Source organism: Mesocricetus auratus, unplaced genomic scaffold, assembly GCF_017639785.1.
Source record: "Mesocricetus auratus isolate SY011 unplaced genomic scaffold, BCM_Maur_2.0 Super-Scaffold_100018, whole genome shotgun sequence".
NCBI lineage: Eukaryota > Metazoa > Chordata > Mammalia > Rodentia > Cricetidae > Mesocricetus > Mesocricetus auratus.
This window is the reverse complement of record NW_024429199.1, coordinates 51,327,078-51,349,481: the sequence shown is the minus strand read 5'-3', so window position 1 is coordinate 51,349,481 and position 22,404 is coordinate 51,327,078. Positions and strand designations below refer to the sequence as shown.

At 36.1% G+C, this 22,404-nt stretch overlaps 1 protein-coding gene across 1 annotated transcript in view; it reads left to right on the top strand.

Annotated features, from left to right (window-relative positions):
- The window catches only part of LOC101826656 (leucyl and cystinyl aminopeptidase), an 80,832-nt gene that overhangs the window by 45,325 nt on the left and 13,103 nt on the right, over positions 1 to 22,404 (top strand). Inside the window, exons 7-13 of the mRNA XM_040728101.1 lie at positions 375 to 488; positions 1,862 to 1,993; positions 4,819 to 4,950; positions 10,253 to 10,413; positions 10,627 to 10,715; positions 16,654 to 16,837; positions 18,067 to 18,223. Coding sequence (XP_040584035.1) covers positions 375 to 488; positions 1,862 to 1,993; positions 4,819 to 4,950; positions 10,253 to 10,413; positions 10,627 to 10,715; positions 16,654 to 16,837; positions 18,067 to 18,223 — 969 coding nt within the window. The remainder of the gene's footprint in view (positions 1 to 374; positions 489 to 1,861; positions 1,994 to 4,818; positions 4,951 to 10,252; positions 10,414 to 10,626; positions 10,716 to 16,653; positions 16,838 to 18,066; positions 18,224 to 22,404) is intronic.

Sequence of the window (22,404 nt, the reverse complement as noted above, 5' to 3'; positions counted from 1 at the left end):
TTATTTAAGATGTCTCACTTAAATAAAACAGCTTAAAACTGTCATCTATATAGTCTTATATATACTGTATGTTATAAAAATTCATACAAATTTTAGTAAATAAATATATTCATAGTCTTTCCTGATTCTTTTCCCATTTAGCTAAGGTAAAATGCTGCAGTTTTTATTTTACTTCTAAAATAAGTTTATACAACTTTTAAAATCCTTTATTTTTTGGTACAGTTTTATAGCTTTTCTAAGTCCCTAATTACTCTGGATATAGTTTCTCTTAAGATTTTAATTTGATTATCTGTAGTTAGCCTGACAATTAATCCAATTAAGAAATTCCTGGGGATATGCATATCATGCTGGTCACTAGCTTGTCTTTCCTACAGTGGTTTGGTAATCTGGTTACAATGCAATGGTGGAATGACCTGTGGCTAAATGAAGGCTTTGCGACTTTCATGGAGTATTTCTCTGTGGAAAAAATATTCAAAGAGCTCAACAGTGTAAGTACTGTGCTTCTTTATCCTATGAAGAGGAAATAGTGAGGTTATGAGTTATTTACCTTGTATTTTCTATGCATTTGAAGTAATGAAAATTTTTTTAGAAAACTATAGCAAAATCTGTAATTCTGTAGATTTTATAATTAAAATCACACTCTTGCTTATTGATGCAATTCACTAAACATTGAAATAGTTATATGTGATCTTATTTTTTACATTGGATGAATATTTTAATTGCTACATTTTATTTTTGATATGGTTCTTCTGTTTGAAGGAGTTTAGATAAAGTTGGAAAATTTGTTTTGTTAAAACAATTAAAAATCTATGTATAAAGAGAAATGAAATGAAGACTGACTTCAGTATTGCTTTTTATATTGTTACTGAATGTATTCTTTCAGCAGTTCTTAAACAACATATAAGTTGCTAAAATAAATAAATTTGTCCTTGTTGTATATAAACCACATGTCATCCAGTTTCAAAGACTTGAATACCATCCTGTTATAGAGAGGCATTATACTTTTAGTTGTATCATTAGAGTTTGGAGATATTTTCTGTACTCACAGATGTTCAGACATAGTAGGCCATAATTTGACAGATGTTGCTGAAATTATTCAAGCATTATTGGGCAGCTGAGGGGAAGCACTCAACATGGGCTCCTTAAACTACAGGAAAACCTCCCACTTAGAAATATTTTCAACCCTAAAATTCTATGACTTGCTTTTAGACTCCCTACAGACATTATTCAGGAACTTTCAGTAATATTCTTGAAAACTTCAAGTTTGGCATTTCTGTATATAGGGCTTGATTAAAACTGCAAGTAATTTTCAGTTGGAATACTGAGTAGGTAGTTTGAATCATATGTACTACTTAATTAAGCAATGAAATACACAGTTTCACCACTTGGGGGTGCCCAGAATACTTAAAATGTAATATACATTCTAGGGGCATTCTTGGCTGAGCTCTCTATCTCTCTGTGGTTTCAGACTGAGTTGTACTTTATTTAAAATAACTTTAACTAAGAATTGTATATTTAATAGAAACTCAAGGTAAGGACCAAGTTTCTGTCCTAAGTTTCAGTTTTTATTTTAAAAATATACTTTAACTTTTGTTGGATATTCAGATTTGCAAACTTGCTTTCATTAGTTGTAGATTCTTAATTTTACAGTTATGTTCTTTTGGAAATGATAATTATACCCCTCAATTCTAAGTGCAGTTTTAAATTTAAGGAATATTCATGCACTGTATTTTCAGTAGTTTATTTGATAAAATTTAGTGAACGCAGGCTTTTTCATCTTGTAGCAATTTGCATAATTTGTATAAATGCTATAATTGACTTTATTCTGATCATGACTTCCTTCCACTTTATTTTTTGCTAGTATGAAGACTTCCTAGATGCTCGATTTAAAACTATGAGGAAAGATTCCTTGAATTCATCCCATCCAATATCATCATCTGTTCAGTCTTCAGAACAAATAGAAGAAATGTTCGATTCTCTTTCCTATTTTAAGGTATTACTGTGCTCAAAGAAATGTACTTTTTTTTTTTTTTTGAGACAGGGTTTCTCTCTGTATCCCTGTCATGGAACTCAATCTGTAGACCATGTTAGCTGTGATCTTGGGGATCCTCCTGCCTTTGCCTCTCAAGCGCTGGGATTAAAGGCATGTGGCACCATCACCCAGCTAAAAAATATACTTTTAATGGACTTCAAACTCATTTTGTAAGTCAGTAAACAGCCTAATTCATATTAAAGATTGAATAAACATTGCTTTTGGGTGTCCTTTTAAACTTTAAACTGTTTACATTTTAAATATGTAAGTCTGTCTTAACTTTTGTGAGTGTTTCTTTCTCTGTCTCCCTCTTAGTCACTGTGACTAGTATTCAGGCAGTGAAGCAGATCCTGTCAGAATTCATCTCTCAGAGTTAGTTTTCTCTGTTGATCTACAAGTAGAATGTGTCCTGAGAAAAAGAAAGTCCTCTTTATTGTGTTACTCAGAATTGTGATATTTTCCAGAATCAAGATCACTAAAATAGTTAAGCAAAAAAGTTATTTTAAATAATTGATGGTTATGATTACCCTTCAGGATGTGAAACATAAACACCAGGTTTGTGGATGGAAAGTAGCAGCTCTGTTGGTATCTGAGCAGGTTGGAGAACAGAGGAAGTGTGGTACCAGTGTTACTTTAGCTTATAATGTCAGAGGGTGACTTTAAAGCCAGTTAACCTTTTGTTTTGTTTTTCTCGATTAGCCCTTCATGTTTGGTTGTCAGATTACTTGGCTAGCAAGTCCCTGTGAGAGAAGAAAACATTGAACACGAGAGGATAGAACCCATATTATCAAAAAGCTCAAAATTGGGTAGTAAATACATATGGAATAGTCGGAGTAGTTGTATGTGCTGAAATAGTACAGAGAATTTGTGCATGTTGAAGAGATACTCTGAAGAAAAGTGAGGCTTGAAATACCTCTGAGAGCACATAAAACTGGAATAGTGTGCTCTGCACAGAAGAACAGGAGTGCTAATGGCTGGGGCTGGGACATTTATGAAGAGATGTCTGTCTGTCTGTCTCTTTTTCTGGTATCTGGCTAGACTTGAGTTCTATTCCTGAGATCCACAGGGTGGAAGGTGAGAGCCAACTTCTTAAAACTATCCTCTGTTTTTCACATTTACACACACACGCACGCACGCACACACACACACACACACACACACACACACACACTAAAAAAATTTCTCTTACCAGCTGGACATTAGAATAGTCATTTACTGAATTGGAGAAGACTACTGGATAAGTAGAATTGGGGCAAATAAAAATCTGAATTTTTAAGTATGAGATATATATTAGACATACAAGTAGAGATGCTAGGTAGGTAGTTGACTGTAAGTCTGGAATTCAGAAGTAAAAATCTAATTAGATATATAAATGGGGGGGGTTAAAGCCCCTAGAGTTGAGAGCTTCTAGAAAGCAAATTTAGGTGGTAAAAATGAGACACCCAGGGGTATAAAGAGCAAATGGCAGAGTACACCAAACTTCAGTCACTGGGCAGATAAGATTCAGTAAAAAAGACCATGGGTAGAGCATTGAAATAGAGGTAAAATTAGAAACACTATACCAAGGCTGAGTACCTAAAGACTTTTGAGCAGGAGTGGGAAATCAATCGTATGAACTGCTACTAGTGCATTATTGATAAGGTGAGTAAGAGAAGTGAGATTGATCTGGCCCCAGAAAATTCACCCGTGACCTTGGTTATGATATTGCTAGTAGAATAAAGGTTAGTCTATGGTATAAAAGAACACGGGAAGAGAGCAAATGTAGATGACTGCAGAGTTTTCCTACAAATGAGAAGCAAGAACTAATGTGATAACTAGAGGAGGCATGAAGTTAAGGAAAAGAGAGTCAATGTTTAATTGTGTATTTTTTTAATAATGGGAATATTATAATATAGAGGAGAAAGTTCATTATGTAGAAAAAGAAGGGACGGTTGAGAATAAGAATGCTTAAATTTATAGACTAAATATAGCTACAGATTGAAAGCAGTGAAATAGCTATTAAATTTATCTGTACTTAACAATTTTGATGACTTGATAATGCTACGTTTTTGTTGCAAGTGAAATTCATTCAAACACTGTAGTTCTGTAGTTGCATCTTTGAATTGTTTTCTCAACTGGCCTTCAGTATAGAAGAAATAAACATATACCAGGTATAGAAAATATCAATTGCAAATAGGGCAATGTGATTTCCATGTCAATTCAGAAAAGAAACCAAACAGGTAATTGCTTCATGGTTGGAAAGGTAACGTGTGAGGAGGGTATTGTATTGCCTGAATTCTTGCAAGCCTTGTTATGGAAGCTTAGTGTTTGCTTGTTCCTCTGAATACTCTTTAGTGTAGGCATTCTTCAGAAGAAGAAAGATCCTGATTATTTCTGCAGCATGGGAGACTAAAATTAGAATGTAATTACTACTAGCAGAGAGATTTTGAAAGCTCTGTTAACTAATTGTATCTTCCTTGGTGTATGTGTGTGGATGCAGCTAGCACTTTAAGCATTGGAGGCGGGAGAAGAGATAGAAAATTTGTCATGTGTTTATATTAAAAATACACAAATGGTGATCGTTTTAATATTGACATGAAAACAGCAAAGTGCACTAATAATCAGTCACAAAGAATGGCTCATGGTAGATTTAGTGTGTATAAGAATCTAACTCCCTTTGTTAATGTTTATATCTTTAGTGTACTATAGTTATGTTATATATATGAAATCATGTAATTTAGAAATATTTTCAGTCTTAGAGTCTTGATTCTATGGCCTGCAATAGTTATTTTTTCAATTTTTGTCAGGGAGCATCTCTCTTGTTGATGTTGAAGACTTACCTTAGTGAAGATGTGTTTCAGCATGCTATCATTCTTTACCTGCACAATCACAGTTATGCATCCATTCAAAGCGATGATCTCTGGAGCAGCTTTAATGAGGTAAGTAGCCTGGATAATTCAGACCTGTCTACGAACTATAAGAGATCCTTTGTTTATATTTCTATGACATAAAATAGTACCAATGGTAGTTATTTAATAGAGAGGAGATAGAGCTTAGCATATAAATATTTGTTATTAAAATCAAGAAGTAAAAATACTGTATATTGTTACAAAAAAGGGGGGCCAGCGATAATTATTCTGTACCTTAATCTCCATTCCTTTTGTTAGGTAAGGAAAAGTTTTCTTAATATTAATGAATATTATATATTTTTGATACTTGATTCTTTTTTCAAAAAGTTCTTTTCCTATATCTTTTCTAGTTTTACTTCCTTCAATTAATGATACTATATGATGCTTTATGAATCTCTTTATTTAGGGACCCAGATCCCTTTTAGTAGATGATTATCACAAGATGACTACTATGAGTTACATATTTGTGTCTTTGGATTTTGTTACACTTCCATTTTCTTTTTTTATACTCTTTTTTTTAATATTCTAAGACTGCAATTTAGTTTTATTTTTTTAAATTTAATTTTAAATTAGAAACAAGGTTGCTTCGCATGTCAATTCCAGGTCCCTCTCCCTTTCCCTCCCCTCATCTGACGCCCTCCCACCAACCTCTCCAATATCCCCTCATTTCCCCAGGGAGGGTGAGGCCCTCCATATGGGGGTGTCCATAGTCTGTCATTTCATCCAGGGCAGGGCCTAGACCCTCCCCTCAAGAGTCCAGGGTGAGAGTGCATCACTCATTGTTGGATGGGTGCCCAAAGTCCATTTGTATACCTGAGATTAATACTGATCTACTACCCAAGGCCCAATAGATTATCTAGGCCTCCTCACTTGACACCCACATTCAGGGGGTCTTGATAAGTCCCATGCTGGATTCCTAGGCATCAGCCTGGGATTCAAGAGCTAACCCTTGTCAGATCAGCTGTTTCTGGGGCTTAAACCAGCCCAGTCTTAACCCCTTTGCTTATCAGTCCTCCCTCTCTGTCACTGGATTCCTTGAGTTCAGCTCAGTGTTTAGCTGTGGGAGTCTGTCTCTGCTTCCATCAGCCATTGAATGAAGGTTCTGTTTCCCGAACTCTCTGGCCATGGGATTGTACGCGGGTACTCCCCAGATCTATGTCTAAAATCCACAATTGAGAGAGTACATACCGTATTTCTCTTTTTGTGACTGGGTTACCTCACTCAGGATGGTTTATTCTAGTGCTATCCATTTGCCTGCAAATTTCAGGATTCCATTGTTTTTTTTCTGCTGAATAGTACTCTATTGTGTAAATGTACCACATTTTCTCTATCCACTCTTCAATTGAGGGGCGTCTAGGTTGCTTCCAAGTTCTGGCTATTACAAATAATGCTGCTATGAACATAGTGGAACAGACATCCTTGTTGTATGAATGTGAATCTTTTGGATATATGCCTAAGAGTGGAGTTGCTGGGTCTTGTGGTAGGTTTATTCCCATTTTTCTGAGGAATCTCCATACTGATTTCCAAAGTGTCTGTACAAGTTGGTACTCCCACCAGCAGTGGAGAAGTGTTCCCCTTTCACCACAACCTCTCCAGCATAAATTGTTGTTGGTGTTTTTGATTTTAGCTATTCTGACAGGAGTGAGATGGTATCTCAGAGTTGTTTTGATTTGCATTTCCGGATGGCCAAAGATGTTGAGCACTTTCTCAAGTGCCTCTCAGCCATTTTAGACTCCTCTATTGAGAATTCTCTATTTAGTTCTGTAGCCCACTTTTTAATTGGATCCTTTGGTGTTTTGGAGACTTGCTTCTTGAGTTCTTTGTAAATTTTGGAGATCAGCCCTCTTTCAGATGTGGGGTTAGTGAATATCTTTTCCCATTCTGTGGGCTGCCTTTTTGTCTTGCTGACTGTGTCCTTTGCCTTACAAAAGCTTCTCAGTTTCAGGAGGTCCCATTTATTAATTGTTGACTTCACTGTCTGTGCTACTGGTGTTATGTTCAGGAAGCTGTGTCCTGTACCAATTCGTTCAAGGGTACTACCCACTTTGTCTTCTAAGAGGTTCAGTGTGGCTGGATTTATGTTGAGGTCTTTGATCCATTTGGACTTAAGTTTTGTGCATGGCGATAGACATGGATCTATCTGCATTCTTCTACATGCCAGCATCCAGTTATGCCAGCACCATTTGTTAAAGATGCTTTCTTTTTTTCCATTGTATATTTTTAGCTTCTTTTTCGAAGATCAAATGTTCATAGATATATGGGTTAATATCAGGGTTTTCAATTCGATTCCATTGGTCTACCTGTCTATTTTTGTGCCAATACCAAACTGTTCTCAGGACTATAGCTCTATAAAAGAGCTTAAGGTCAGAGATGGTGATGCTTCTAGATGTTGCTTTGTAGAGTAAGGTTGTTTTGGCTATTTGGGTCTTTTGGTTTTCCATACAAAATTGATTATTGTTCTTTCAAGGTCTGTGAAGAATTGTGCTGGTATTTTAATGGGGATTGCATTGAATCTGTAGATTGCTTTTGGCAGGATAGCCATTTTTACTCCATTGATCCTACCTATCCAAGAGCATGGGAGATCTTTCCATTTTCTGAGGACTTCTTTAATTTTTTTCTCTAAAGATTCAAAGTTCTTGCTATACAGGTCTTTCACTTGTTTGGTTAGCGTTACCCCAAGGTATTTTATGTTGTTTGTGGCAATTGTAAAGGGTGATGTTTCTCTGATTTTTTTCTCAGCCCTTTTATTGTCTGTATATAGTAGGGCTACTGATTTTCTTGAGTTGATCTTGTAGCCTGCCACTTTGCCGAAGGTGTTAATCAGCTGTAAGAGTTCCCTGGTAGAGTTCTTTGGGTCATTTATGTAAACTATCATATCATCTGCAAATAGTGAAAGTTTGACCTCTTCCTTTCCAATTTGTATCCCATTGATCTCCTTTTGTTGTCGTATGGCTCTAGCTAGATCTTCAAGTACAATGTTGAAAAGGCATGGAGAGAGTGGACAGCCTTGTCTTGTTCCTGATTTTAGTGGAATTGCGTTGAGTTTCTGTCCATTTAGTTTGATGTTGGCTGTTGGTTTGCTGTATATAGCTTTTATTATGTTTAGGTATGTTCCTGTTACCCCAGATCTCTCCAAGACCTTTATCATGAAGGGGTGTTGGATTTTGTCAAAGGCTTTTTCTGCATCTAATGAGATAATCATTGTTTTTCAGCTTGTTTATATGGTGGATTGCATTGATGGATTTTTGTATGGTAAACTATCTCTGCATCCCTGGGATGAAACCTACTTGATCATGGTGAATGATTGTTTTGATGTGTTCTTGGATCAGATTTGCCAGTATTTTTGCATCAATGTTCATGAGGGATATTGGTCTGAAGTTTTCTTTCTTAGTTGTGTCTTTGTGTGGCTTCGGCATCAAGGTTATTGAAGCCTCGTAGAAAGAGTTTGGCAAAGAACCTTCTGCTTCTATTGCGTGGAATATTTTGAGAAGAATTGGTATAAGCTGTTCTTTGAATTTCTGGTAGAATTCTGCATTGAGGCCATCTGGACCTGGGCTGTTTTTGGTTGGGAGACTTTTGATAACTGCTTCTATTTCCATAGGGGTTATAGGTCTATTTAAATTGCTTATCTGTTCTTGATTTAATTTTTCTAACAAGCAAGGTAATTGGATAGAAGCTATTCTTTAGAGCAGTGTGTGAACCCAGCTTGCCTGTGCCTGTTTGCTGCACAGTCCTCATATGCTTCTGAGTTTGTTGTCCTGATCTAAATTGGCAGTTCTTAGTGCTCTTCAAGATCACAGATGTATCTGAGAATCTGATAAAAGTTATTGCCATTTGCCTCAGAAAAACCACACATATGCAAGACATCACATACAGTTTCAGAGTCTTATGGATGCTGAGTCAAGAACCCTTGCTTTGTATGTGTCTCATTTACTCTTGCTTTTCCACTCTGAATGATAATATTTCCTTGCATTAACTTTTTGCTCAGAAGACAGGACTTCCCTATTGAGTTCTGTTTGAGAGAAGGAATTAATTCTTATTACTTAACACTTTGTTCTGTATTTTTTTTTATCCAATCATATATTGGCATTTCAGTTGAGAGCAGTCACTTTCTTGGTTCCCATTTGTACATATTTCGACATATGGAACATGTGCCTGCCTTTGTCACTTACTGCAGATAATGATGTTGTCCCATCCCAACCTAGTTCCTAACACTATTTTCATTCTTTTAAGCATCCATATCAAACTGTACACTAATCTCTTCTTTAAAGTTCTCAAAGTACCTTGCTTTTCTTCTCAGGCTCTGGTCCTGAAATAAATAGGTCAGAACCATGAGAAAGAGAAGATTGTTTCATACTTTTGTAACTTTAAGCAGCCATATAGTGATTGAGGTAGAGCCTTCCCTAGGGATGTAATAGTGCAGGTTTTATTATGTTGTGGTGGCTTGAATTTACATTTATGTGTAATTGGGAAAAGTATGCTAAATCAGTAATTTAACCTTCTTGCTTTAAAGGGACCATTTTTTTTGTAAACTCCTTTTTTTTGAGACAGGCATTCTCTGTGTAGCTTTGGAGCCTCTCCTGTCACTCGCTCTGTAGACCAGGCTGGCCTTGAACTCATGCCTCCCATGTACTGGGATCAAAAGTGTGCACCACCACTACCCAGCTACTAAACTACTTCTTGATCATTGATACCAGATATCTTGGTATAGTGAGCTTTACAGAGTCTAATAACCTGAGACATCAGATTTTAGATTTTGCAGAAAAGTTTAATGTAGTTTTGGGAAATAAGATCTGTGATCATCAAAAAGATTTTACTGTCATTCTCTAAGAGACTCAGTTAAGAGAGTAGAGTTTTCTGCAGTTGCCCCTGACATCCTAACCTTCTAACTCTCCCCCAAGACTGGGTCTTTAAAACATTGACACAAAAGAAGCAGAGAAGGAGAATAAAGAGGAGTCTGGACTTGCTGCTTCTTAGGACTGAGTTGCAATGCTTCCATCCTATAATACTTCTCACTAGTCATATCTTTGAAGTCGTAGTGCTGTGGTCCAGAAGTGCACTTACGTCTTCTATGGATTCTAATGTTAAACTCTACAGGTTGGTAGCTTACCTGCTGCTTTTCAGCGTAGTACCACTCATGTCTTATATAACACTCACTTACATTACAAGCTATTTAGTTTTACTTAGCTTGATGAAAAATGTAAACTCAGTTCAATTCTATGTGGTCTTCATGGGGTACAATAGGAAAAGAGGGAAAGGCACAGGCAAATTAAACTAAAACTTTTAAACTAATTTTATCATTAAGCAGAATTAATTCTTCCTAATTGAATAGGTCACAAACAAAACACTAGATGTAAAGAAGATGATGAAAACCTGGACCCTACAGAAAGGATTCCCATTAGTGACTGTCCAGAGGAAGGGGACGGAGCTCCTTCTGCAACAAGAAAGATTTTTTCTAAGCATGCAACCAGAAATTCAGGCTTCAGATGCCAGGTATCTTTCTTCTTTCTTCCCAGCCCATCTGGTTCCTACCTCCAGGTATAAGGATTTTAGATGTTTTATTAACTATCATTCTTGTGAAACCTGATGAGGTCTTTCCTCTTTGGCAGGAGCTTGGAAAGTCTCTGTTACTGTCCCAAACCACCAACTCTTAAATAACTAAAACATTAGGAAGAGAACTAACACTCCAATGTTTTACTTCTGCAGCTACCTGTGGCATATTCCAATATCCTATGTCACTGATGGAAGAAACTATTCAGAATATCGATCAGTTTCACTACTGGACAAGAAATCAGGTGTGAAAATAGTTAATACCTTTCTGATAAAAAATTATTAATAATGTAATTCTTAAAATTTGACCACAGGTCAGATAATAGATTGCATTTTCCAGTGTGTACATTCTCTGATCTAGTGTCATAAACAATTATCCAACATTTGAATGCAGTAAGACTGACTCTTTATATATGTAGAATTGGCTTTCAGTTGTAAGAAATAAGGTTAAGGCTGGGCGTTGGTGGCACACGCCTTTAATCCCAGCACTTGGGAGGCAGAGGCAGGTGGATCTCTGTGAGTTCGAGGCCAGCCTGGTCTACAAGAGCTAGTTCCAGGACAGCCTCCAAAGCCACAGAGAAACCCTGTCTCGAAAAACCAAAAAGAAAAATAAAAGAAATAAGGTTAAGAAGTTGCAAAAAATGTCTTGGCAATGTTTTATTTTTAGGTTCTAGATAAATATTTTCTGTTTTAAAATAAGTAAAAGAACCAGAGCATTTACTTAAAGTGTTATCTACTTTGAAGGGCTAGCCTGGGCCAGTGCATTTAAATAAGCATTTTATAAATAATTTATATGCACAATCAAGGTTAATTTATGACCTAGATATACAGTAAATGCTTATTACAACATACCCTGTAGACATGTATGTAGGTGAACTTTCTTTGGACTACCAGCTGCCAAATAATGACAGTGAGACTTCTTATTAATTATGAAAGCCTGGTTTTAGCTTAGGCTTGTTTCCCAACTAGCTCCTAAAATTTAAATTAACCCATTTATATTAATCTATGCTCTGCCACGTGACTTGTTATCCTTAAACAGTATGTCTGACTCCCTCCGTGTCTCATGGCAAATTCCCCCCCTCTTAAGATTCTTTTCCTGAGTTCCTCTCTTTCCCTCAAATGCCCACCTATCCTTTGCTGCCTAGCTATTCACTCTTCACCTTTTTATTAAACCAATCAGGAGGTGCCTTAGCAGAGACACATATAATTTCTAACCAGCTGTAAAATACATCTGTGATACCTACACATATATCATTTCAATTTACATCCCAAAAGAACATAAGACTCTTGAGTTTTGTGAGAATCATCCATGAATACTTCAGATTTATGCAAAAGGCAAAGCTCTTGCTTAGATTTGGATCTGTTTTCAAATCTACATTTTTGATTGGTGAGTAAAGTCCAATTGCCTCTCAATTGTAGAGTCCATGGCTCTCTCAATTATCACTTAACTGGATTTTAGATGAGGTATTTGGCTCTGAGCATACTCTAAAATAGGGTTGTGATAAGGATTTTAGAGTATATTATATGGAGCCCTAAAGTCATGTCTGGCAGGCATGTGTTTAAGCCCATGTTAGACACCAAAGAACCTTTAAGCATAGTGTATCCATGTTATATAAAGCCTTCTAATGCTATCATAAGTTCTTTTGTGCTTTATCATTTTAAAGTTTTTTGTTTGAAATCATTGTGTACATATGATTTCTATATCTTGCCTTTAAAAACATATATATGGTAATTGACAGTCTTTCATTTTTTATGATTCATCAATTGTCTTTCTTAAAAGCATTTCCTAATAAAAATTTCAGATGTTTTTTCCCCCCATTTTGTCTTGTTTTCTCTTTAATCAGTGCTTCTTAAAATTGAAGACTATTTGTTACCTTTTGTGATAGAGTACTCAAAACTAAGTTACTCTTCTGTATTGTATGGTAATAATGGAAAGTGTCAGCTTCACTCTATGAATGTGTCATCTCATTGCAGCGTTACCGCACACTGTGGAAGAGGCGCAGTACTTATGTAACAATCTCACTATTTAAAGCCCTGGGAGCAGAAAATGATCCCACCATCTCTTTGATTAATGTGTGAAAAAGTGCTGCCTTCCCTGGTGAAACAGAACTCCAAACATTAGAGTTCCTAAAGGGGTACTCCAACCCGTGGAAGAGGAATGCCCTTCCCCTCTGTGCACTCAGCAGTATAGTCTAAACACAGCAGAGCATTCTGAAAAGAGTCACTTAGGAAAATTTGCAGCCTTCCTAATAGTATTTAAAATTTTGCTGGTATTAGAAATAGACAATAAGAAATCTGCTTACTTTAAAAAAGCTCTGTTTATATGTGAGTATGATAAACTATATTCGAGATGCATGGTGTATAAAACAGCCCCAAATTCTCTACTTATTCTTACACTAGTCAACTCTTTGTTACTGTAACAGAATAACTTTTTTTTTTTTGGTTTTTCAAGACAGGGAAAAAGCTTTGTTGTAGACCAGGCTAGGCTTGAACTCACAGAGATCTGCCTGCCTCTGCCTCCCTAGTGCTGGGATTAAAGGCATGAACCACCACTGCTTGGCTGGAATAACAAATAATTTAAAGGGGGGGATTTATTTTAGTTCACAGTTTTGCAAGTATTAGTTTCTGACTCTGGGAGATGGGGAGGAGAAGGAAAACATTGACAAGTTATATCTTTTGAAAACATTCCAAAGTAGTAACTTAACTTCCTCTTCCAGATCCTACTTCCTAAGTGCCCATTCTCTACCCACTTATCAGTGAGTTAACTAGTTACTTCTTAATGATCAGATCCTCTAGCTTAGGACCAAGCCTTTAACACATGAGTGTAGGAAGGACATATTATACACATGAACCATATAGCCTGCCTCCTTTCTTCTCCCCACTATGTTTTCTCTTTCCCTCTCTTGGCTCCCCCCTCTCCTTCCCCTCCACCTCCATCTGTGTCTCCCCCCCTCTTTCCTCCTCCCCCTCCTTCCTCCTCTTCTTCATCTACTACTCCTGTCTCCCTCTTCTCCCTTTCCCCCTCACTCCCTCTCAATCTTCCTTACCTGGTGTACTCTGATTTTTCTGCATAAAATTTTTTCCAGCGTCTTAAACAGGCCATACTGTCTGCTATGCGTAGACCCTTCTGTGTGCTATTGTCTCTCCTTGAAGAGCGTCCTGACTCTCCATTCCCTTGACCTCCTCCCAGCCATCCCTCTGCCCTTAGCTAAGCCTTGGCTTGTTCCAGGAAGACTTTTGCATCCCAAGACAAAGCAGATTTGCAGTTTATAGTTTCAAATAACATTTTGTACTTTTTACTCAAGAGTATTTTTAAGTACGATCCACTTGTGTCTCCATGTTTTATTTATCTCCCATTGAGAATAAATATTGTGGTTTATAAATTACATTAATGAAGTTAGCATAAACTTAAATTACTTAAGTACATAAATGACTACTGAATGGATAAATGAAATCACTGAATTTTAATTTTGACTATGAATACTTATAAGGAAGGAACATTTAAAGCCAAAAGAAATGCCTTATTTCCCTTAATTGAAAAGACTCATAGTTAAAGGGAATATACAAAAAGGAATATAATTGTTGAATCTGAGGCTGGAATTGGCCTGGTTTGATGTAAGCAGCATGCGCTTCCTGTTAGTAACTATGTAGTTCTCTGGTCCCTGTTGTTGCTTTAATTTCTGCCATTTCACATTTAAGAGTGCACATTGAAAACACTCTGCTTTTCTAAGAAAATGTGTGACCCTAAGGACAGTTGAATCTTCTTGGCTCCTGATACCCCAATAGTAATTACTTTCAACTTAGTTGCATTTTAATTTTTTCTATCCTCAAAATGTAGCAGAGAAAAGAACTTTAGGCTTATTTTATTTCATACATTGCTGCACTATAGGATCCTCTTTGGTTGCTTAAGCTTATAGTAGGACCCTGACCTTAACTTTCTGTTTTGATCATGTGTAGTAATTATATTCAATTAGTATCTTTTCCCCCCTTTTTCCATCTTTGAAAAATTGTTGTGTATAAATAACAGGGTAAGGGAGATAATTTTTCAGGTACACTAAAATTTTTGTCCTTCCTATCTTTCTGTTATCTATATTTTTTTTTCCAAACCTAAAATCCTTGGTTGTAGGAAGTAATTTTAACTGGAAATGTTGTTTCTGAAACAGTATGTCACCATACCAGAAATATTGCTATGAAACTAAAAGATGTATCATTCGAAGGAAAAGCAATTAGAAAGAAAAAGAAAGGGAGGTGATTTACTATCACACATTCGTGTCCTGATATCTGATCCTTTTTCCTACTTAATAAGAGAAAGAACAAAGGAAGTGATACAAAGAAAGGGAATCTTTTTGCATGGAGTGCAGGTAAACTGTGTACTGTGGTAATCCCTGGAACAGACTGGATGTTGTATTTTCTAATTTTATAGTAAAAACATGTATTTTTTGTCTCAGGACTTCAACATTTCTTTATAAAACAGTAGTTGATTTTCATAGCTTATTGACAAATGGCTTTTTAAAATCACAATTATATTACTTTGTCTGGGTTTTTGCCATTTAAAGTTAAATTGCTCACTATTATACAGTAGGCTGTGAAAACTGAACTGCTAATCTGTTAATGATTATAATAAATTAAAAGCATGTGAAAGTAGTCTCATCTCATCTATATTTGAGCTGGCAACCAGTTAGGTCACTTATGTATAAAACAATTATTTTTGATACCTGTGGTTTTGAGGCCCTGTATCCTAGTTCATTCAGAAGACATGAAAGGTACTCCTATGCTATTCTTTAAAAAGTCTCCTCCCTCCCTCTGCTGTTGGCTGTGTTGCTTATGTTCTGGCAACTTGATGACAGTAATAATTTGAAATATACTTCCAGCTGCATTCCTTCTCTACCATTTGGAGTTGGCCATGTGTGTAGCATAGCAAGTGCTCATCAGTGAAAACAGTTACTATTTCACCATGTCCTGAACCTAGCAAATGAAATGGATGCCATGCTTATCATTTCTTTTTAAGTCAGTGGAGATAGGGCTGTGTAATCCTTCTTCAGAGTTTGTCTTTAAGAGCTCCATAGAAGATTGCGCTTGCAAATCCAATTGGAAAATATTGGTACTTTTTGGATTAGTTAATTATACAATTATTCTCATCAGTTATAAGTCTGGTTACCATGTCCCTAACCTGAACCATGACTTTTTCCATCACAAATCCTCCACGGAACTCCATGCTGCTCTGGAAAAATAAATGAGTTTATTCCATCTAACTGATCTTTCCCATCTGTTATTATGTCAAGAATAAAACAGAAACTAATATTAAATTTTTAATGAAAAAACTGATAGTTCTATTAACACATAATTATTCCATTTTCATAATGTCCAAAGTGTCAACAAAATTACAGTAATAAAAGGAATCAGTTAAATTTTAGTAATTCATTCTTTGAACTTGACAAACTGTAAGTAAAACTTCAAGTACTAATGTATCTTTTATTTTAGAATGTGTTTCTAGCACGTTGTATAAAAATATTTCACTTATACAAGTGGTGGTGCACGCCTTTAATCCCAGCACTTGGGAGGCAGAGGCAGGCGGATATCTGTGAGTTCAAGACCAGCCTGGTCTACAGGAACTAGTTCCAGGACAGCTTCCAAAGACACAGAGAAACCCTGTCTCGAAAAACCAAAAAAAAAAAAAAAAAAAAAAAAAAAAAAGAATAAAAGAAAAACTTTAAATAATGTTTCAAAATAGGATATTGGCTAAAGTGGGACAAGTCCTGAAATAGAAAGTTGAATATTTGAACATTGCATATGAAGACAATGGAAGTAAAGGGTTGGGAAAATCCTAAAGGTAAAAATGCAGGATGAACATCAATACATGTAGGACAACTGTAGGAAATACTACATAAATTAAAACAAGTATGGGAAAAACATGACAATAAATATGCTTCATATTTCACTGTGTTCACGGTGGTATCATTGTTTTTTTGTTTGTTTGTTTGTTTTTTGAGTAAGGGTTTCTCTGTAGCTTTGGAGCCTGTTCTGGAACTCGCTCTGTAGAGCAGTCTGGCCTCAAACTCACAGAGATCCACCTGCCTCTGCCTCCTTGGTGCTGGGATTAAAGATGTGAGCCACCATTGCCCATCTGGCATTTAGTTTCTTAAAAGAATCTCTCTTGTTGTTTTAATTTTTCTTCTCTTTTAGATATCATCAATCTTACAGAACAAGTGCAGTGGGTCAAAGTCAATACAAACATGACTGGCTATTACATTGTTCACTATGCTGATGATGACTGGGCAGCTCTAATCAATCAGTTAAAAAGAAATCCTTATGTTCTGAGTGACAAAGACCGAGCCAACCTCATCAACAACATCTTTGAACTTGCAGGGTAGAGTATGCTTGATTTACATTGTTATTGTCATTTTTAAAAATGTTATTGCAGTAAAGAACAATTCAGAAAACATTTTGAAATAAGTATATATTGACTTTAAGTTTTAAAAGATTTGGAAAATGTAAGGCATATTCATGGCTTTCAGAGATTTTATATATATTATAAACATCAGCTTAAACACATTGAATAGATACCATAAAACATAATCAACTACTAGTTCACGAATAGATAACAACAAACAGGGTACATATTTTGTTCAAATATTGTAGGAATTCAAGCTTCACATTATCTGATGAGAGAAGTATCTTCAGGAAGTAGTTGGTTTCTGCATAAAGCTTAATGCCAACCTATTGGTTGAGTTGAGTAGCATCTCTAGTAATTGAAGTATCCTTATATGTGTGTGACTTGCCTCCCCAACTACCATGTACATTATAGAAGCCCAAAGCCAAGAATGGCAGTGGTCTTTTGTAAAGGTATCTTCTGAATAGTTTACAAATTTAGATTGATTATAGGCCTAGAAACACAAAGAATACTCATCATTATTATTTTCCGTTTTTGGCTTGTATTTTAAATATGAAGTAACCTTTTTATGTCCTTTCAACCATTGCTGCTATAACTTCTACAAATTGCCTATTGTGTTTGCTTGTTTGTTTGAGACAAGGGTGTCACTGTGTAGCCTCGGCTAGTCTGAAACTATCTGTGTAGACCAGGTTGGCTTTAATCTCACAGAGATCTACCTCTCTTCCTCTTGAGTGTTGCGATTAAAGGAGTGCAACACCCCATCCAGCTTAGCTGCTTAGTTTTTAGAAGGTATTCACTGTAAACTCACAATGGACCTTGTCTTAACAAATGTGGCAGACTGATTACAGCAAGAAATAAGATTTGTCTGTTTTCTGATTTATATAGGGAGTATGCCACCCAATCATGTGGTAAGTGGAAGTAATTAGTAAATAATATCTATCATAGTCATCTTTTCCGATGCAATGTGATGCTTTTACTGCATCAGTGACAAATAATAGACGACTTCCGCATCCCAAAATGAGCTGTTGTTTATCTTTCTATTAAAATGCATCTTTGCCTGTGAGCCACTTATATAATTACATGAGTCTAACTTTGCCTAATGTTACTGTAAATTTTAAGTTTTTTTGTCTGGAGAACTCACTAGCTCATTATAAAGTTAATGTGTGTCTCAGCAAATTTACACTTCCTGTTCATTTATTTTTTAGCCTTGGCAAAGTGCCTCTTCGGATGGCATTTGATTTGATTGACTATCTTAGAAATGAGACACACACTGCACCCATTACTGAAGCTCTGTTCCAGACAGACCTCATCTTTAACCTCCTGGAAAAACTGGGACACATGGACCTGGCCTCAAGATTGGTGGTAAGTCTTCCTTTTTTCAGTTTCTCTTGTGGACTACCTTTAATAGTGTTATTTTTAGTTCTACTCCTCTCTTAACATGCCTTAAAAAATCAAACATTCCATTTTTTTATTTTATTTTGCTGGCTGTAAAAACTTCTACTCTGGATCAAAAATGTCAGTACTTACCATGAAGAGTTGGTGAAGCTTTTATATGAAGTAGTATTGTTCGAATATAAAAATGCAGACCTTTGACTGCTATCAAATGGAGCCATCTATAAGGAAAACATCCCTGGGAACCCTCTTTTGTTTTTATACAACATTAAAATAAGGTCTTTTAGAAAATAGATATCCTGTTAATGTTCTAGCGGTCTTTATAAAATTCTGAAAATAACCTGCTTAGGAGTTGTTGCTGACTACTTTCCCATGAGTAATGATGCTGGTAGGTATAGCAGTGACTGTACAAGCTGTAAAGGAGTTCTAGACCTAGTATTAGACTTCGCCTCAAAACCAGTCACCTAATCTTCAGCTGTTACTTTCGATACTTCGGCAATAATTATGATAATATATTAGTTCCCTAGGAGTGCCTTAGTATTACTACAAATTTGATGTACAGAAAGAGTGAGAATTTATTTTTTATGCCTCTGGAGTCTAGAAGTCAAGGTGTTGGCAGAGTAGAATATTTTGTAAAGGATGATCTGCTACTTGCCTTTCCCTTAGCTTTAAGTGAATGCTAGCAATCCTTAGCATTCCTTGCAAAAATCTGTGTCTCTCCTCTCCTATCCTGGTTAACAAGCCACTGTACCATGTTTCTGTGCCCTAATTTGCCAGTTGTCATTGATATACCAACCCTTAGGTTAGATCCCATAGTAACCCTGTAGAGCTTCATTTTCACTTGGTTATATCCTACAGAAACATTGTTCCCAATTAAGGTTATATGAATTTGGGGAAGGTACATATTCAACGTGGTATCAGTAGTAGCAGACAAGACTAGTGCCCACTCATTTTTACCACTCTTGAAGGACACTGATTTGAAGGGTTTAAAAATTATCATCAAGGGCTCCCAAAGTCATTTATGGTAATTTTTAAACCCTTCAAATCAGATGCTCTCTCATCCTGGACACATGGGGGAGGGCCTAGGCCCTGCCCCAGATGAAATGACAGACTCTGGAGATCCCCATGGAGGATCTTACCCTCCCTGGGGAGCGAAGTGTGGTCTGGGTGGGGAGTTGGAGGGAGTAGGGGAGTAGGGGAGGGAGTAGGGGAGTAGGGGAGGGAGAGGGAGCTGGGATTGACATGTGAAACAAGCTTGTTTCTAATTTAAAATTTAAAAATCTAAAAAATAAAACATCCTAAGAAAACACTTGTATAGTTTCATGGTAGCAGAAGCCCTTCTTCCATGTGCTTTCTCCATTCTATTTAAAATTAGTCTTATGAAGCACTTGGTAATTAACTCAAGCTGTCCCTTTGTTGAAATTGCAAATTGATGTTCAAGTAACCTGTCTCCTGTTGCATCTTCATCCTCTGTGGTTGTGGTTTCAGGTGTTTCTTTGGAACATAGGATGCAGTAGGATCCAGGGGACTGATGAGTACAGGGCAAGGATAGTCATCTTGGTGTCTGTTTCTAAGACTTGGACACCTTTAGTGCTATAAAACCCTAAATGTGTAGTTAAGTACCAAATTGGCTTTAGTTTATAATAGAGAGGAAACATTAAAATTCTTGTTTATTCTTAGGGGATTTTGTTAGCATCAAAACTATCAAACTGTGAAACCACTTTGTGATTAGGAAGCAGGATAGCAGGCATTTCCAAACCCTTGATTCCAATATTCAAGTGTATTGGCATTTAATATTGGTGTCTGATTAATATTTATGTCATTACAACCAGAATACTGTACACAATAATTTGTCATTTTTTATGCAAGCTATGCGTGATATATACAGCATTCTGTGGAATATGCTGTGGTGTGGTGGGTAGGGTCCGGAGGTACATTTGCATTGTGTTAAATTGTTAACATCTGAAGGTAATGTCTAGTTTTAGCCATATTCCTGTTTTATAAATTAAAATCTGTCAATCTCTTACATGTGAAACATTGGTGGGATAAAACTTTGCAATAAAACTGGCAGTTCACTTTTAAGAAGCTTTGTTATGTATTGATGTAAAATTAAAGCAGTAAATCAAAATGTAATATATAGCAAGAGTTGGCATCTTTTCCTGGTTTATTTTTAAAATAATTTTTTACTGTTGCTGCATTTTATCGCATATGCAGTGTTGGTAGCTTATGCGATACATCTCTTTATTCCCTTCCTCTTCTGGCAGTTCTTTATAAAATTAGTGTTAGATCTTGTTAACTACCTTAAATTCAAAATGTTAATTTAGAAACCATATGAAAAGTATATTTCATTTTGTAAGAGAAAAAGGCAAGTTGAGGTACCTATTATGTTCTTATTAATATAAATAATATTAAAGACATTATAACCTGAATCACTTAAATAGTCACATTTAAAACAGCAGGATTTTTTTATGAAAGTAGAATTATGTTAGTAAAGTTTTTATCATATTTTCAAATAGACTTAAAATATTTGAGAATCTCTCTTAATCATTTGGGATAAAGAAACTGGCAAAGTCATGCTCTCTGATAGTTGGGTGTGAGTTCTTAGGACTTAATCTAAGCATCTTCAAGTGTCAGGCTTTCTCTGCTCCAGTGCTTCAAAGTACCATTCTCATAGGTGTTGCTGCGTCTCTCCACTGAGGTTTTTAAGATAGGATTCTAAGCTGTAATTTTCCCACACATTGTTTCTTTAAATTTTCTTTGATTCTCCATTCATTTGAGACAGAAATGGCAAGCTTGGGGTCTGTGTCTACAATCAGGAATAGTGCTCTTTATGCTTTTTGAATGGATCAGTCAGTTGAAGATAGCAGGTACCAATACAGCCATATGAGTCCAGTGGAATGTCCTGCATTGACAGATAACATGACGAGTATTTTCCTATTCCACATTCTCCTAGTAGATCTCAAACTCTATGACCTCAAACATCCCATCTAGTCTCTATTTCATTGTCTTTAAACAAACAAAGGCAAGTTGTGTTATCACAAGCTTTGAGAACTTCTTATACCAATTCTTGGATTTAGGGATGGACAGTGATCTTCAGTAAGAGCATAATACTTTGAAAGAATTTAAACTGAATTTTGGGAATTAAAATGTTTTTTCATAACTCATCTTTGATACTTTATTATTGGGATAAGGCAGTGTGTTAGGGTTTCTGTTGCTGTGTTGAGACACAACAACCAAAAGCAACTTGGGGAAAGGTGTTTTTTGCTTACGCTTCCAGATAATAGGCCATCATTAAGGAAAATCAGAAACTCAAATAGTGCAGGAACATGGAGGCAGGAGCTAATGCAGAGGACATGGAGTGCTGCTTACTGGCTTGTTTCTCATGGCTTGCTCAATCTGTTTTCTTATAACACCCAGAACCAGTCAGCTACCTACAATGGGATGGGCCCTTCCTCATCACTAGTTAAGAAAACTCCCTACCAGCCTGCCTACAGCCAGATCTTACAGGGACAGTTTCTCATTTGAGGTTCCCTCCTCTCAGATGACTATAGCTTATGTCAAGTTGACATAAAAGTAGCCAGCACAGGTAAGATGGTGGTGGATGATAGTAAAAAATAATTGGTAAGGAGAAATGCATTGGTGCTGAGATACTGAGGGGAAGGGACATCTGTCATTTTTTTTAACTTGATCTTCCTTCTGTATAGCTTCAAGATATTCTTTACAGAGAAAAAACCCTAAGTACTTTATATCAGAGATTTTCTCCTCCAGGATATTAAAATCTTGTGTATCTTCTGCCTCCGTAGTGCACAATAACTTGTAACATGGAAGGACTTCCACACACTGTAAATAGCTTTTATGCTTCTGCAGAGGAAAGAGATGAAACAGGGGTTGCTGATTCTATAATATACATATATTTCACAATGGCTTCTCATTCAGAAGTAACTGTAACAATGAATTAGAATAACAGATGATATTGAATAATTATTCACAGATTATTTTGATCACATATAGGCTAAGTATATATAAACGAAATTTCATGATCTCTATAATTTATGAGCAATTCAACTAAAACAAAAAAGTGTATATGTACCATGTGCACAAAAATGAAGAATTAGAAACTGATAAATCTAGATGAATAACATTTGGATGTA